Source organism: Narcine bancroftii, chromosome 12 (assembly GCF_036971445.1).
Source record: "Narcine bancroftii isolate sNarBan1 chromosome 12, sNarBan1.hap1, whole genome shotgun sequence".
NCBI classification, from domain to species: domain Eukaryota; kingdom Metazoa; phylum Chordata; class Chondrichthyes; order Torpediniformes; family Narcinidae; genus Narcine; species Narcine bancroftii.
Window position 1 is genome coordinate 12732656 of NC_091480.1, and position 15350 is coordinate 12748005.

Genomic DNA, 15350 nt, shown 5'->3' on the forward strand with positions numbered 1-15350 from the left:
CCATGCAAGTGCAGTGACATCTTTCTTTAAAAAATTCTTTAATTTAGACATACAGCACGGTAACAGGCCATTTCAGCCCACAAGTCCGTGCCACCCAATTTACACCCCATTAACCTACACCCCCAATGTTTTGAACAGTGGGAGGAAACCAGAGCCCTTGGGGAAAACCCACACAGACATGGGGTGAACGTACAAACTCCTTACAGACTCCGAGGGATTCGAACCCTGGTCCGGCCCCATCGTTGGCACTGACCACTATGCCAACTGTGCCCAAATGTTTTCATCGTTCAAGAGATTGTGAGGTGATCAAGTGAAAAGATTTGTCCTAGTTGTTAGAAGATGGCTGATTCTGCCTTGCTCCGATCAAGGATTTTAGGATCTCAGGAGTGAAGTGGGCACAATAGGGAAGGAACGAATCTCCTGTCATACATTATTGTCATATTCTGCTCTGCTGGCTTCAACAGATCTGAATGACTGAGTCATAGAATTATAGAGATTAATCACATTGAAACAAAAGTAAATCATGAAAATCTGTAAACACTGTGGTTGAGGTAAAAAGAACAAAACACTGGAGAAGTTCAGCAGGTCAGACAGTGCCCTTTATGTAGCAAAGGTAAAGATACAGAACTGACGTTTCGGGCTTGAACCCTTCATCATGGTCTGAGAGAATGTTGGCCAGTGTCTGAGCAAATGATCTGGGTGGGGGGAGGGGGGGGTGAAGGAAGGAGATGATAGGTGCAGAGGGAACAACAGTGATCAGAGAGGAGGGATGGCTGGGTGGGAAAGGGGGAAAGAACCGGAAAGGGGAGGGAAAAGAAAAGACAAGCAAGTTTAGCAGAAAGCAGAGGTCAATGTCAAAGGACATCCGCTGGAGAGTGTCCAGATGGAAAATAAGGTGTTGGTCCTCCAATCTGCAGGTGGTCAGGGTGGGATGGTACACAAGGCCATGGACAGATAATGTGAACTTGGGAGCATGACTCAGAATTGAAATGGTTGGCTACTGGGAGTTCTCTGTTGTTGTGGTTGGAGTAGAGGTGCTGAACGAAGTGATCTCCCAATCTGCCATCGGTATATCCAATGTAAAGAAGGCCACATCAAAACATTCTCTTTAACCCAACTCGTACATGGTGACCAGGTTAACTCTCCGAGCTAGTGACACTGATCTAGTGAATTGAACTATTGAATGATTTATCATCAAGGTACAGTGAAAAACTTTGTTTTGTATTCTAGCCAGTTAAGTCAACCTATCCTTGAGTAGGTGAAGTAATGCCAAATAACAGAACATTGCTACAGAAAATATTTCACTGAAAAAAAGTACAAAGACAGCATCATTTAACTGATGAGAGGTCCATTCTATAATCTTATGGCAACGGAGAAGAAACTGCCCTCGAATCTGATGGGAGTGTGTTTACAAACAGGAAGGGGAAGAAACAATATTGACCTTGGTGAATGAGTCTTTCCCCAAGGGAACGAGAAGTGTGGATGGAGTCGATGGAGAGGAGGTTAGTTTGTCTGATGGTCTAAGTTGTGTTCTCAACATTAGTTGGCCTCATCAGAAACAACTACAGTCACATCAGTCACACTACAGTGAAGAGGTGGAAAATCTCGTGATATGGTGCAAGATTAACAAACTGAGTCTCAGGAGATGATTCTAGACTTCCAGAAGACCTGGAACGACCACCCTCCAGTACACAGCAACAAACCTGTAGTGAAAAGAGTGGAAATCACCAAGTTCCTTGGAGCTCACTTAAATAGTGACCTATCTTGGATACACAGCATCACCTCACATGTCAGGAAGAAACAACTGCTGAACTTCCTGAGAAGACTGAACAGGACAAGGCTACCAGCCACCATTATGTCAACTTTCTACAGGAGCTCAATCAAGAGCACCCTGGCCGGTTGCATCACAGTGTGGTGTGGATGCTGCAGAGAAATGGATCAGAGCTCAATCCACAGTGGTAGAAAGGATCACTGGAGACACGCTCCCCCCCACCTCCTTCAATGTGCCCTACCGGGACTATTGTTTGAAGAAGGCATGCAAAATCATGGAGGATCCCTTCCACCCTGCACAGAGCATCTTTCAGCTGCTCCTGTTGGGAAAGAGATACAGGAGGAACAGAGCCAGTACCACCAGGCTGAGGAACAGCTTTTACCCACAGACAGTGAGAATGCTGAATGACCATCTGAAACGCTCAGATTCATGAAGCAATATTAATTAATTTATTTGTACAGATGAATTCTTATTCTGTATATGTATTGTTTGTTGTTGTGTTATGTCTGGTTGAGTGTCTATGTGTTTTGCACCGAGGACCATAGATCGCTATTTTATTAGGCTGTACTTGTGCAATCAGTTGACAATAAACTTGACCTCTCTGTAATTATTTTGTGGTCTTGGGCAGAATCAGTTTGCAAACCAAGCTTCCATTTACCTATATATGGCCCATATCCTTCCAAACACTTCTCAAAGTATTTTTTTTTAAATGTCATCATTGTACCTATCTCCAAGGCTTCCAATGGAGTTCATTTCATAGATGCATCACCCTCTGTGAGAAAAACCCTTAGCTCCTGCTTAAACCAGTGGTCCTCAACCTTTTTCTTTCCACTCACGTGCCACTATGCCTTTTGTGCTCTGTGATTAGTAAGGGATTGTTTAAGGTGGTGTGTGAGTGCGAAGGGAAGGTTGAGAATCACTGCTCTAGACTCAATTGTTACTGAAATATTTTGCTTGAGAAAAATTGTCACTGGACCATTTCCTTTGGAGTTATGAAACCGTGCACATAACGAGTCCATTAGGTACGACTAAAACAGTGGTTTTCATACTTTTTCTTCCCACTCACATACCACCTTAAGCAATCCCTTACTCATCATGGAGCACCGATGGCATAGGGAATAGTTAAAGTGGGATGTGAGTGGAAAGAAAAAGGTTGAGAATCACTGGTTTAAATCATTCCCCTCTCACTTTAAACCTACCCACCCCCCCCCCCCCCCACCATTTGGATTTCCCTAACCTGGGGAAAATTCTGTGACCATTCACGCTAACAATGCCCCCTTCGTGTTTTCCAGGCGACACAATGCTAACTATTTAAGCACCTCACCTTTGTCCAGTATCATCCCCAATAATTTGTGAGCAGGAGATCTTCCCTTCTCTTTCCTGTCTCCACAGAACTGTGACTCTCCAATGTGGCAAGTGACACGTGCAATGAAAAACCCATCTCTAAATGAAGCATTTCATACATTACTTTTCCTTTAGCAACAAAGATAATATTCATTTGTTAAAAAGGTGGCTGCTAAAAATCTCTCAAAGTTTTGCATAAAACATTAATGAGTGAATATTTATGCCAATATAATGTAACCAACAGCAACAAACGCAATTTCACCTGTAAGCAAGCCAATAAAAAAGTGTGATTATCACAAATTAGAACCTTACGCATGGACAGCCACTTGAGTTGATTCTCTTTAAATTGTAAAATTTATGAAAATATTAACAAGTGACAGAAAGGAATGCATTCAGAAGATCTGTTTAAGCAAAGGTGGCTCCCTTCAGATGAATTTGTGTTGCTTCCATTTTAATGGGATTGCCATGAGCAAGATTCCTTTCCTCCTCCAAATTCTAAACTTTCGAATTTGAAGTTAGTTGGCACAAATCCAGAATTGTCTGCCGACAGCTATATGCTCACTGGCAATCAAGGTTAGCTTCTTGTAAGCACCATCACTCCACAGAGAGCCAGGCTGCAGCATGCACGCCCAGTGAGGTATGTTATCCACAGACTAATCATCACTTATATTTATTACAAGCTTGCAATCTGCAAAGAGGGGGCAACAGAACACTGAATTTATATGAAGAAATGACAATAATTCACTGCCTATCTACTGTGCATGGGAAAACCTGGTACAGTCAAGCCCCTGTATCTGGCGCCTGTGGGGATTGGTAGACTCCAGATAAGGGTCTTTTCCTGTTGCTTGGTACTTATTCTTACATTGCCTAACTAATACACCTGCCTGAAAAATAAACATTTTAAAATTAGTATTCAGAATACATTGTCATGAACATGTCACAAAATTCATCGTTTTGCTGCAGCTCACAGTGCAAACATTTATATAGACCACCTTACAAAATAAATTTACAAAAATACGCTCTAGAAAAAGTCAAAGTGAGGTGGTGTCTGTGGTTCATTCAGGAATGTGACGACAGACGGGAAGAAGCTGTTCTTGTGCCACTGAGTGCTCAACTTCAGGCTCCTGTACCTTCCCCCACCGCACCCCTCCCCCGCCCCATGGCAGCAAGAAGCTGAAAGACAAAAAAACTCTACTGTACTTACTGTAGATCTTCAGTCAGTGAGAATTTATTGTCATTTTTTTTTTAAACAGCCATAAAAATGAAATTGCATTTCTCCAGGACAAGGTGTTACCTAATAATTTAATACTAAACGCAAAACCAAACATAGAAACGGGCAAAATGGCACCTTAGCAAGGAGCCGCTGTGAGCAACTGCTGCGCAGCAGTCTCGAACCATGGCCGCCATCTTCACCATTGTAGTCCTTAACTTAGAAAATTTATATTTTTTTTCCCACCCCAAAATCAACTAAATTGACATTCCAGTTTACACTGAACAATATTCATGTTCCCGTGGATCTCCTTTCCCTTTACTTTTATCCCCCCACCCCCCCCCCCCAGTTGCTTGTGTTCCAGATATCAGGGGCTTTACAGTACCTTGTTTCTTAGAGCATGATGTATTTTTCCAAGACCACCAGCCGATACCCCGCAGCTTTAGAAGTACGAACGCTGTAACTCATTGCAGTCGAGCAAAGGACAATTCATTGTTTATCCGAGCTCCTCCAGCATCTCCATCTCCTGACCCTTCACCTCATTCTACCCTGCCGCTCCATCTCCTTCAAATTTTTGACAGCTCACTCCCCAGCACTAAACATATTTAATAAGCCAGACAGCTCTTGCAAACCTTGACTCAGAACACAGGCCAAGTTCAAGGTGGGAGCCACATTTGAGGCAACACAGAACAAAGCAATAAAAATAAATTTACAAGGAACTCATTCCAGTGGCACGAGCCTTGCATCCATTGAGTACAAACCCTACATTTATTTGATATACAAATTTTCTCTTGCCCTGTTATCAAATCCTTAATGAAGATGAGTTTATTGTCATACACATTGCATAATGTAGATATGCCCTAAAATTCTTATTTCCTGCAAAGAACTGGTAAAGAAAAACTTTAATAAATACACAAGGTACAAAGTAAATATTTACGGTAAACCAACTGCAAAAAAAAGTGACTTGCTATAGTGCAGACAGTCCTTTTGTGGAGTCAGAACAGCCCTCGATTAGTTTAGTTTATACATACAGCATGGTAACAGGCCCTTCTGGCCCACAAGCCTGTGCTGGCCAAACACTCCAATTAACCTGGACCCCCCCCCCCCCCCCGTATGCTTTAAAAGGTGGAAGGAAACTGGAGCACCTGGAGGAAATCCCACACAGACGTGAGGAGAAAATACAAATTCCTTAGACAGTGCAGGACTAGAACCTAGGTCGCTGGCGCTCTAATACGCTAACTGTGCCACCCTGTAGCAAGGGAAGATTCAAGAGTCTGAGAGCTGTTGGAAAGAAACTGTTGTTGTATCTAGAGGTACTGGTCTTCAGGCCTCTGCACCTTCTTTTCTTCCTTTCTCACTCGTGTACTTAATTAATTGGACCTTAACTTGATAAAAGGATCATTGGTCACACAATGAGGCAGAAAGGGGCTTTGGCATGATGTCAGTTGGAGAGAGGACGGGGGGGGGGGGGGGGTGGTGGAAGGGGTGCTAATTAAGTTTGCTGAGGAGTTGGGTGGGTGGAATTTTCCATTTAATGCAGGAATGCATGGTAACAAGTGTTAGTGAGATGAACAAGAATTGTGGGTTTGACTAGATAAATTGCAATTAGAACAGTGGACAGGAAGGCCTTCGACTTTGCTGTGTTGTGAGCGTTCTGCATTTGTTGAATTGAAAGCCCATCAAAATCAAACACAAATATACACAGACACTATCAATTCAGAAAAGAAAGTTACTTTTCCCATTGGTGTAGAGAAGGCAAAGAAGAAATGGAATGAAATGTTGTTGGAGACATTTTTAATCTAGGTGGAATCTTCTGCGGCTTTTTTTGAAAAATGTATAGATGTTCAATACAGAGGAAAATTTACAGATGTTCAATACAGAGGAAGATTTACAACCACAGTGATAGTATGGTGTATTGTATTGCACCACAGGCATTTCAATTGTGTAACTAAAGAACCATTGTTGATTTATTGGAATGTAGTATCTCCCTTTGTAGTTCCCTGGAACGGTAGCACATTCGAAGAATGCCATTCAGCCCATCAAAGTGCAACCCATTTGTCTCACTCCCCGTATACTTGCAATTATTGCCCAAGTGCTTATCCAAATCCCATTGGAATCCATTTCTATAATCCTCTAAAAATCCAAGTTAAAATATGACTGCCATGTTTACCATATTTATTCATTAAGCAATTTCCTGAGACGAATTTCAAAGATATGCTGTTGGCCAGATAAGTTAGGGTAGCCAATGTGCATGTGAACGAGGGAATTAGATGGAGAAACAGAGTCAAAGGAGTTGTTCTCAGAGCTAGCAAAAAATTGATGGACCAAATGACCTCCTTCGGTGTCATAAGGGTGTACGGAAGAGGAATATTAAAAATTGAGGGAGCAGGTGATAGATGATTTAAAATTGCAAAGTATTTTTTTAACTAATAAATTTCATATCTTGCCAAATTATGAATAGCAGGAGGCTGTCTTTATGGATTAACTTCATCCACGCCTTCAGGAAACCTGCCTACTCTGGAGTTCAAAGCAGTTCCACAGAAATACTGTCAGCATTAAGAATCCAACATTAATGTCATGCTGGAATCCGAATAAATTTGATGAAATCTTTACAATAATTAATTAAAGCTAAATAGCAGAAGGGGAAAAAAAATATTGAGCCCCTTTACAGTGAAAAGTGAAAGTATAAAAAAAAGTAATTTGAAACAATCTATAAATCTTCATTGTAGCTGTCAGCGCAATGTTATCACAGCGCCAGCGACCGGGTTAGAATCCGACGCTGTCTGTAAGGCGATTCCTCATGACCTGTGTGGGTTTTCTCTGGGTGCTCCGGTTTCATCCCACTCTCCAGAAAAAAGTATGGGGTTAGTAGGTTAATTGGGTACCACAGATTTCATGGTAAAGCCTGTATTTTATCTCTTTAAGCTGTTTTGGTAATAATTAATACTGCCCTCTCCTAAAAGGATGGGAAACATTGATGAATTTTTTTAAACGATGGAATCATTTCCAACACTCATTCGGTCAGACAATATTAGCTCGTTTTAGTTCAAGTGGAGGCAGTTGCTTGAATCTCCTTTCATTGTTCTCCCCCAGTTTCATAGTCCTCGCCAAACAAATGATCTATTCCCTTTTTATAAATGTACTGATCTCAACATCCAGCATGGTAAAAAAATAACAGTTATTATTCGAGGCAGAAGTGTGCCTTCTACCCTCCCCGGAGATGGACTAAATGGCCCTCAGTTACAGAAGTTTTATTAAGGTATTAATGCTATGTCATTTTTTTAAATATAAAAAGTCCATCTCAAAAGTTTGCAAATAGAAGTCCAAGAGTTAAGAACAAGATTGCTGTGCTACATCTTGTAAATACATCCATCAAATATTACAGTTACGTAGAAGTCATGCTAGCCCCTCCCACCCATCCACCTCCAGTCTCATGGCCAAGTGTCCATCATTCAAGTGAGAGCAAGTGCTGGCAAGTCTCCGACTGCGAGGTAGATCCGAGCTGAGCCAGGCAGAGACGTGTGCAGCTTTTGTGAGAAAAGTAACTCTGTTGAATGCAGAGCAAGATTTATAACCTCAGAAATGGTGTGGTACATTGCATAACGCCACAGGTAGCACAACTGCGTGACCAAAGAGCTATTGCTAATTTATTAGAATGAATTGTCTTCCTTTGGGTTGCAATAAAATGGTAGTACATGAAAGAATGCCATTCAGCCCATCCAAGAATCATCCAGTTTGTCCCATTCCCCACCCACACCAACTCCATACGATTATTTTTCTTCAAGTGTCCATCCAATTCCCATTTGAATCAATTTCTAACATTCTACATCAAAATGTTACTTCTGTACATTCAGCCTGCTATAAGTCAATGTAGCCAACTGGAAATTGGAAACCCATAAATTTTTTTAATCGATAAACAGATCTGTTCAATGAAGGTATAACTAGAATGCATTTAAAAATATCTTATGCTTTCAAAATAAAGAAATGAGTAAACATATCCAGTTAGGCCAAAACAAGGATGGGGGAGGGGGGTGGGAAGATGGGCTAGTTGGAATAGGCCTACAATTTTTTAAATAAATTCATAAATAAAATTAATGTGCATTAATTGTTTCATAAAATTGACTCAGAAATATGCATCTTACCTTGCTGCCACAAATGCACCCTAACTTCGTTCTCCAGACGTGGGTCTTGAATTTCGTCCTCTATTTTTCTATCATGATAAATATTGTCTGCCAGTTTGATGTTAGAATTGAGATAATGTATTCCGAACTCAGCCGATTTTGAGAAGGAAGGATCCCTTCTGAACATGGGGCCTGCGTAATCCATTGTCTGTAGAATCAACATCGGATCCCCATTCAAACCAGAATTCTGCCCAAGTTTTGCTTGCAAATCTGGCACAGGGAAGCGAGCAGGAGTGGTGACTTGAACCATCTGGGGCTGTGCCACCAACTTGAATTCGTTAAATTGATGCATGGATTCGGAGATGGGCTCTGCGGCGACGGCAGGAGACTGGAAGTCTCCAGATGGATGTATGGAAATCATCGAGACTCCTTGGTTTGATCCCATCTGCTGGATAGGGGAAGAAGTTGTTACATTCTGTATAAAATGCGATTTTGGAACATGTCCTATTGAATGGTCGTAGCTTGTAATTTGACTCTCCAGAGCTTTACATGTAGAGCCAGCCACGTTGTTGGAAAATGAGTTGATTGACCCATAGCCCAATTCTCGAAGATTTTGCGCAGGCTTCGTGCTCAAACTGGAGTAGGTGGCAGTAGAGGCAATCCATGGCGCTCTCTGGCTCGTTCGTTGACTGTGACCTGGTGTGATGCTTTGAGCGAGCACAGGCTGTACCCCAGAGTTCTGAGGTATGCTCGATTTATGCATCTTTCTTTCCAGAGCAAGGTCTTCAGCGATGTGGAGGTCGAGGGACGGCATCGAACCATGACTGGTTTCATTCACAGAGGTCGGTGGTCGGTCCACTTCAGAGTGGATCATATTGCCCTGAGATGAATATTTTTTCAAAGCTGGAGACGACACAAAGTTTGCCTTAACACAAGGATCTTGGCATCCCAGTGGACTCTGAAGTGGACTTGATACAGAGTTTAATCTTGAGGGATATACAAGACTAGATGTGGAGCCATGTAGACCAGCAACAACATCAGAACTGGAAGATTGGCCAAAGCTATTGGGGTTTACTTTGCTGTGAAAAGAGGCGACACGACCCAACACGCCTGCTGCACTCCCATTGGCCCTGGGGATTGGTTTGGAGCCTTGATTGAAAGAAAAGCTTGAAGAGACCTTCCTGTACTGGGCGGACCCAGGGGCTACAGTGGTGCTTGAGCTTCTATTGATCTTTGTGTGATACGAAGACGGAGAAGGGGCAAAGTTTTCAGTGAGCTTGGGTGACTGAACTGTTGTTGGACTCGGAGAAAAAGTCGAGCTCAGAGGAGAAACAGGTGTAAACGGAGGCTCGTCGTTCACATCATCAATCTCAAATGACCGTTTCAGAGCTGTTGATAAATAAAAATTAAAATATATAAATTTTTTTGAATAAAATATCCACATAATTAGACAAATTGGGACATGCGAGAGGCTTCAGATGTTGGAAACTGGATAATAAAAAAAACACAAGACAATGATAATTTTGCTTCCTGAATACCTTTGGGTGCATCTTATGGATTTTGGACTATTGATCACAAAAATCACCTTAAAGTTTTCTTGTCACATACTTTTTTTTTAGATAAAACCCATTTTTGTGATTTCCTGTCCTATTTTAAGTCTACTTCAAGTTTAAAAAACCATGAAATGCAACATGTCCTGAAGGTTAATTTTCTGCATTTGTGCTTGGGTGTCTTCCCTGCTGATCTTGGTGCAGTCACTGACGAGCATGGCGAAAGTTTTCACCAGGACATTGCAACCATGGAAAAGCTGCATCAGGGCAACTGGAATCCATCAATGCCGGCCAGCTATTGTTGGACACTGACATGAAAGGCATCAGATGCTGAGTACAAAACCTTGTTGGGCCAGTTGGACAAGCGCAATGTGTCAGCATTATTATGCGACTGAACATGCTAAATTCAGTAAAAGTTCATTTAATCTTTCTCTAACTTCCTACGTGACACAGCAAATCTGAAATCATACTTGTGCTGAGCTTGAAGCGGTGTTTCATAATCCCCAATCTGTTTTCAGGAAACAAAACTTACGAAAAACATTTGTCATCCAGTGCAATCTGCTGGATGGATGAGCTGGGTCAGTAGGAGAAAAAGAATGGTCACCGTTTTGGATCAGAGCTTTTCAATAAGAATTGAAGATTAAATGTTCTGACCCAAAACATCGACCATTCATTTTCTCCCACTGATGCTGCTCGAGCCTTCAAGTTCCTAAACCAGGTTTGTTATCTTTTTAAGAAGGTATTTAAGAACAAAAGATCTCGACAGATGCTTGGGCCCTGAATTTAGGATACCGGAAAGGAGACTCATGGAGGGAAAAGGTTCCAAGTTAAAAGATTTTATTGAATTGGAGAGCAGGCATGAAGGTTTGAGTTACTTATTCCTGCTCCTATTTCCAATGCTGTTGGTGGAGTCTGTGCATTAAGATAGACTGTCATTTCAGTATTATGGCAATTAACCTAACACAAGTAGCACAATCCCACTCTCCAAAACACACGGGGTTGTAAAATATTTGGTCAGCATGGAATTCATGGGTGGAATCGACCTGCCATGCTGTAAACCTTTTATTTGGAGTCTATTTCTCACCCTATCTTTACATTTTCTGAATACACTCAAGGACCTAGTCAGTGAGCACTCATTAACCCACTCCCACCAAGGTCCATCCATCTTCAACCTATTTACACCAATTCTGTTGCATTTTTACCACCACTCCTGCAAGTTTTACCCCTCACATCCATATTCCGAGCAATTCACATTGACAAATAACCTACAAACCCACATGCCTTTGGTAGGAAGTCCACCTAAATGGAGATGTGAACATGCAAGCTCCACACAGGCAGCACCAAAAGTTGGGATTCAACCCAAGTTGCTGGCATGGTGAGGTAGATATGCCGCTGCACTACTCCTTCTGAATCTTCATTCTGTGGACACTAGGGAGCTCATCCATAACCAGAAAGTATTGTAAATGGTTCTCCCCTCCTTCTAAACCACAGGCAGTTTGAAGCTCTGGCAGCTCATTGTTCTGGTCCATGCACAAAGGACTTGGAGGCCCAAACTACCACCATCCCCCCTCCCCCATCTTGCACCCCCAGCACATCTTTCACAGGCTCCACTTGAAACACTATTAATCAGATCATGTGAATTATTCCAATCAACACCCAGCTCAGGGGTTGCTCAGACACATTTAGCCAAATCTGAAGGGGAACGTGAATAATTGGACAGAAAGCCTACATTATCTAACAGTTTGGTTGGCTAAATTAGAAAAAAAATGATCTAAAAACATTCTCTATTATAGAACCTTACATGGAAAATGCACTGTATATTGGACATTTGATGCAGTAAAATCCCCATTATCTGGAATTCAAGCAACCAGCAAAAAAAAAAGGTAAAAAGTACAAAAGTTTAAAATTGAACTCCCCCCCCCCCAACCCCCCCCACCCAGCAGTTAGTTCACCAATCCACACCAAATGCGATCTCAAGCAACTGTAAAATTCACTTATCCGGCATTTAACAATCCCCATAGGTGTCGGATACTGGGGGTTTTACTGTACTAAAAATTACCAAATTTTATGACATTGTAGTGTTTTTAAAAAATAATGCTCATAGTGGCCTGATTTACCAACTACCCTTGCAATAAAGCAATTTCACCAGACAGGCATAACATCAGTATTTAGTTTTGGGACTTTATTTCACTTGGGAACAGGCACCTTGTGAAACGACAACTTCTTTTTTCTTCAGGCATCAGTCGTCCAGGTTTGAGTGCCTCCTCGACTAATGACTACTGTGCACACAGTCTGACAGGTCAAAGTGTTGGAGGTCAGTAATTAGTATTAGTTCGAGAGGAATTCAGAGACTCCATGGCTGGAAACAGCAGTGTGTTTGTGAAACTGAAGAGGCAATGGAAGGTTTCTGATCTCTGTATACATCTGTTTGAAGCAGTAAATTCAAAACAGAAATCGGATTATTTCCTATTTGTCCATTATATCCATTCAAAGCTAAGGCAAGTCAGGACGGAACAATAAAGTTTCTTTGTCAATGGTGTGCCAATGTTACCCAACAGGAACCTATTTAAAACAAAGGCTGGATATTTTGACATTAATTCAGACAGGGATGGAGAAATCCCTTTGAACTGAAATATGTATTCAATTAGTGCAATCATTTATAAATTTCTTTGTTTCATCTCTCTAATATAGAAATACAAAACAAAATGTGCTTGTGTCTGAAATGTGAGCAATGTAATTGAACACCAAATTCTGAATTGTTAACCAAAATACGGCAGCAGTATCAAAAGAAAACGTAGATACATTTCAGAGAAACTCATATAAATATCCATCTGTTGCTTGATACGAGATGGGATTTTTAGATGCAAGGAAATACCCTTTACTGGTTTGCAAAAATGTGAATTTCAAAGTTAAAAAAAAAACAAATAGGGAAAAAATGGAAATTTTCACATACAAAGTCTCAGAGTAGTGGTGGAAAACAGAACTAAATAAATGCCAAATAATGATTTCTTAATCCCTGCAAAATTCATATTTTTTTTTATAATCAGCTCAGTAGCTCATGGTTGTGGTCCAAGTGTATTCATTTTTTAACCCATATACGTTTTTATAGTTTAATAGGCCATTCTCTACCTGACAAGAATCTGGCACAAATTAAGAAAATTATCACTTTTGAATGACTGAGCCTTCAGAAAGAATTCATCTATTCTTGCTGTACAGGTTTCAGCCTGCCCTGGAACTGAAAATAACCAAGGGCTGAATTTTTCTATTTGTTGGATGAGGAACAGAATTATTTTTAAATCACCAACATCATCCCATTATTTTTTTTTAAAAAAGAGACCAGTTTCAATGTGTACAATTTTCTTGAAATCAATGGGGGATTAATAAAAAAACTGTCATGCTTTCTCCAGAGTAGTTCTTCCATCATTTCTGAACCATTCAATTGACATACGGTACATTAATCCAAACATTTTGAATTGAACCATGGAAGGTGCAAGACTTCTGGAAGGTTGTAAACCTTTCAAACACCATTGAATGGAATTTATTGAAGGAGTCACGTGATGGAGTAGTGGCCGGTCAGGGAATTCCAGCCCTCTCCATAAAAGTTGGCAAAAAAAACACACAAAACACAAAGATACAAGAATAAAAATTAAAATAAAGTAAAAGACAAGGTGAGAAGAAAATGGCAGCGAAGAGAGAAAAGTCGAAAGCAACGGGAAGAAGAGAAGAGGAAAGAACATCGGAAGAAGAAGGTGAAGGCCTTACCTGTCCGAGGAGGCCCGCCGCGGAGAGAGAAGCCCGCTCCCTAAGGTCGGTGGATGTCCCGAGCTCAGGACTACAAAAATGGCTCACGGAGCCGAGTAAAAGTGCGCAACCGCGCATGAAAAAAAACACACTGACGGGAGGGGGGAACAGCTGAGGAGTCGATCTCCACAGCTGAGAGTGACAGCTGCAACACAGCAACAGGAAGAGAACACAGAAAACAACGAGAACAAGAAAGAAGAGAGCAAAAAGAAAACAAGGAAACAACAGATGGCCAACCCAGAGGAAGAAGAAGAACATAGAGAAATGGAAGAAGAAGGGAAAGGCAGGACAATGGATATATATTATTTAAAGAATATATGGAATCAGTAAAGGAATGGCAATTAAATTCTTATGAAATAAAAAGAAGAATTAAGAGTGCAGAATTTATTCTCAGTACAACTCTAAACTGGGTCAATCAGTGGCATTTATTCTTTTTTTTGAGGCAGCAAAAACAATGATTGGGAAAAAAAGTTATCAACAAATTTAGCAGATACCACCCATTTATTAGCAGAAAGGAAAAGATAATTACAGAAATCTAATTGTGGAAGTTGGCCTGTTATTAAATGTCAAGAGGGCAAAGCATAGGTCATCAAGAATTCAATGGAAGCAAAGGTTATGTGGAAGTTGTGAAAAGCTTCAGTGCCTGGAATGGACTGAATGTGGAGATGAACTAAGAAGGTGTGAGGAAGACCTTTTACACCAGGCTTGATCATGATAGAGAGATGTCGTTCTTGCTCAGACAATTTATGGAAGGAGTAAAACAAAGTCTGTGAATCTAGTCAAAACTGGTCTTCTCTCCTTCAGCTCTGCCCCTCTCTTTCCCCGTCTCTTCTCACGGAGTCAAAATTAATTCTCACTGTTCCTCTCATCATATTCAATTAACACCTTTTGCCTGTTGGTCTCTCTCTCTCTCTCTCTCACATTCTTCCCCCTTTCTCCCCCTGCCTGCCTGCTTTTTGTTTAGACCTCCTATGGATGCTGCGAGACCACCCCCCCCCCCCCCCCCACACCCCGACTTCCTCCAGCATATCTGTGCTTTAATTTATTTACGTACACTGGATTCTTCATTGGTGCTGTGCTAATGCAAAAGCCGTGTTTTACAATAGAACAAGATAGAGAGGTCTGATTCATCGGAAAGGCTGGAGGAGATTGGTTCTTGAACAATCAATGAACAGCGAGAAGAAACAAAGCATTTGGAGTGAAACCTGAAAGTCTGCAGCTGCAGTGATTGTAGTAAAAACACAATACTGGAGAAACCAGCAGGTTACACAGCGTAGATAAAGCCAACTTTTGCGCTGAAGGTCACGAGACACATTTTGGATGTCTGATGTCCGCCAACTATGAAACAGAAGATCACCATGCTGGCAAGGTAGAAGGATAAAAGACAAAAACAAAAGTTAATTGGATGGATAGGATTAATGGAGTCACTTTGGGAATGGCTGAGATATCAATTGGCCATCTTCATGAAACTCCTTCCATAAAATCACCAGGAGTCAACATTGATTCAATGGCTCTTGACTGAATGATTTAGTGATGTTGGTTTATGATAATTT

The 15350-nt window shown here is 41.2% G+C and overlaps 1 protein-coding gene across 4 annotated transcripts in view; it reads right to left on the minus strand.

Moving 5' to 3' along the window:
• LOC138746879 (neuronal-specific septin-3-like) overlaps positions 1 to 15350 on the minus strand; it is a 294741-nt gene that overhangs the window by 258824 nt on the left and 20567 nt on the right. For all 4 annotated transcript variants that reach the window (XM_069905464.1, XM_069905463.1, XM_069905466.1 and 1 more), the window contains exon 2: positions 8468 to 9835. In XM_069905464.1, the coding sequence (XP_069761565.1) occupies positions 8468 to 9835 (1368 nt within the window). The remainder of the gene's footprint in view (positions 1 to 8467; positions 9836 to 15350) is intronic.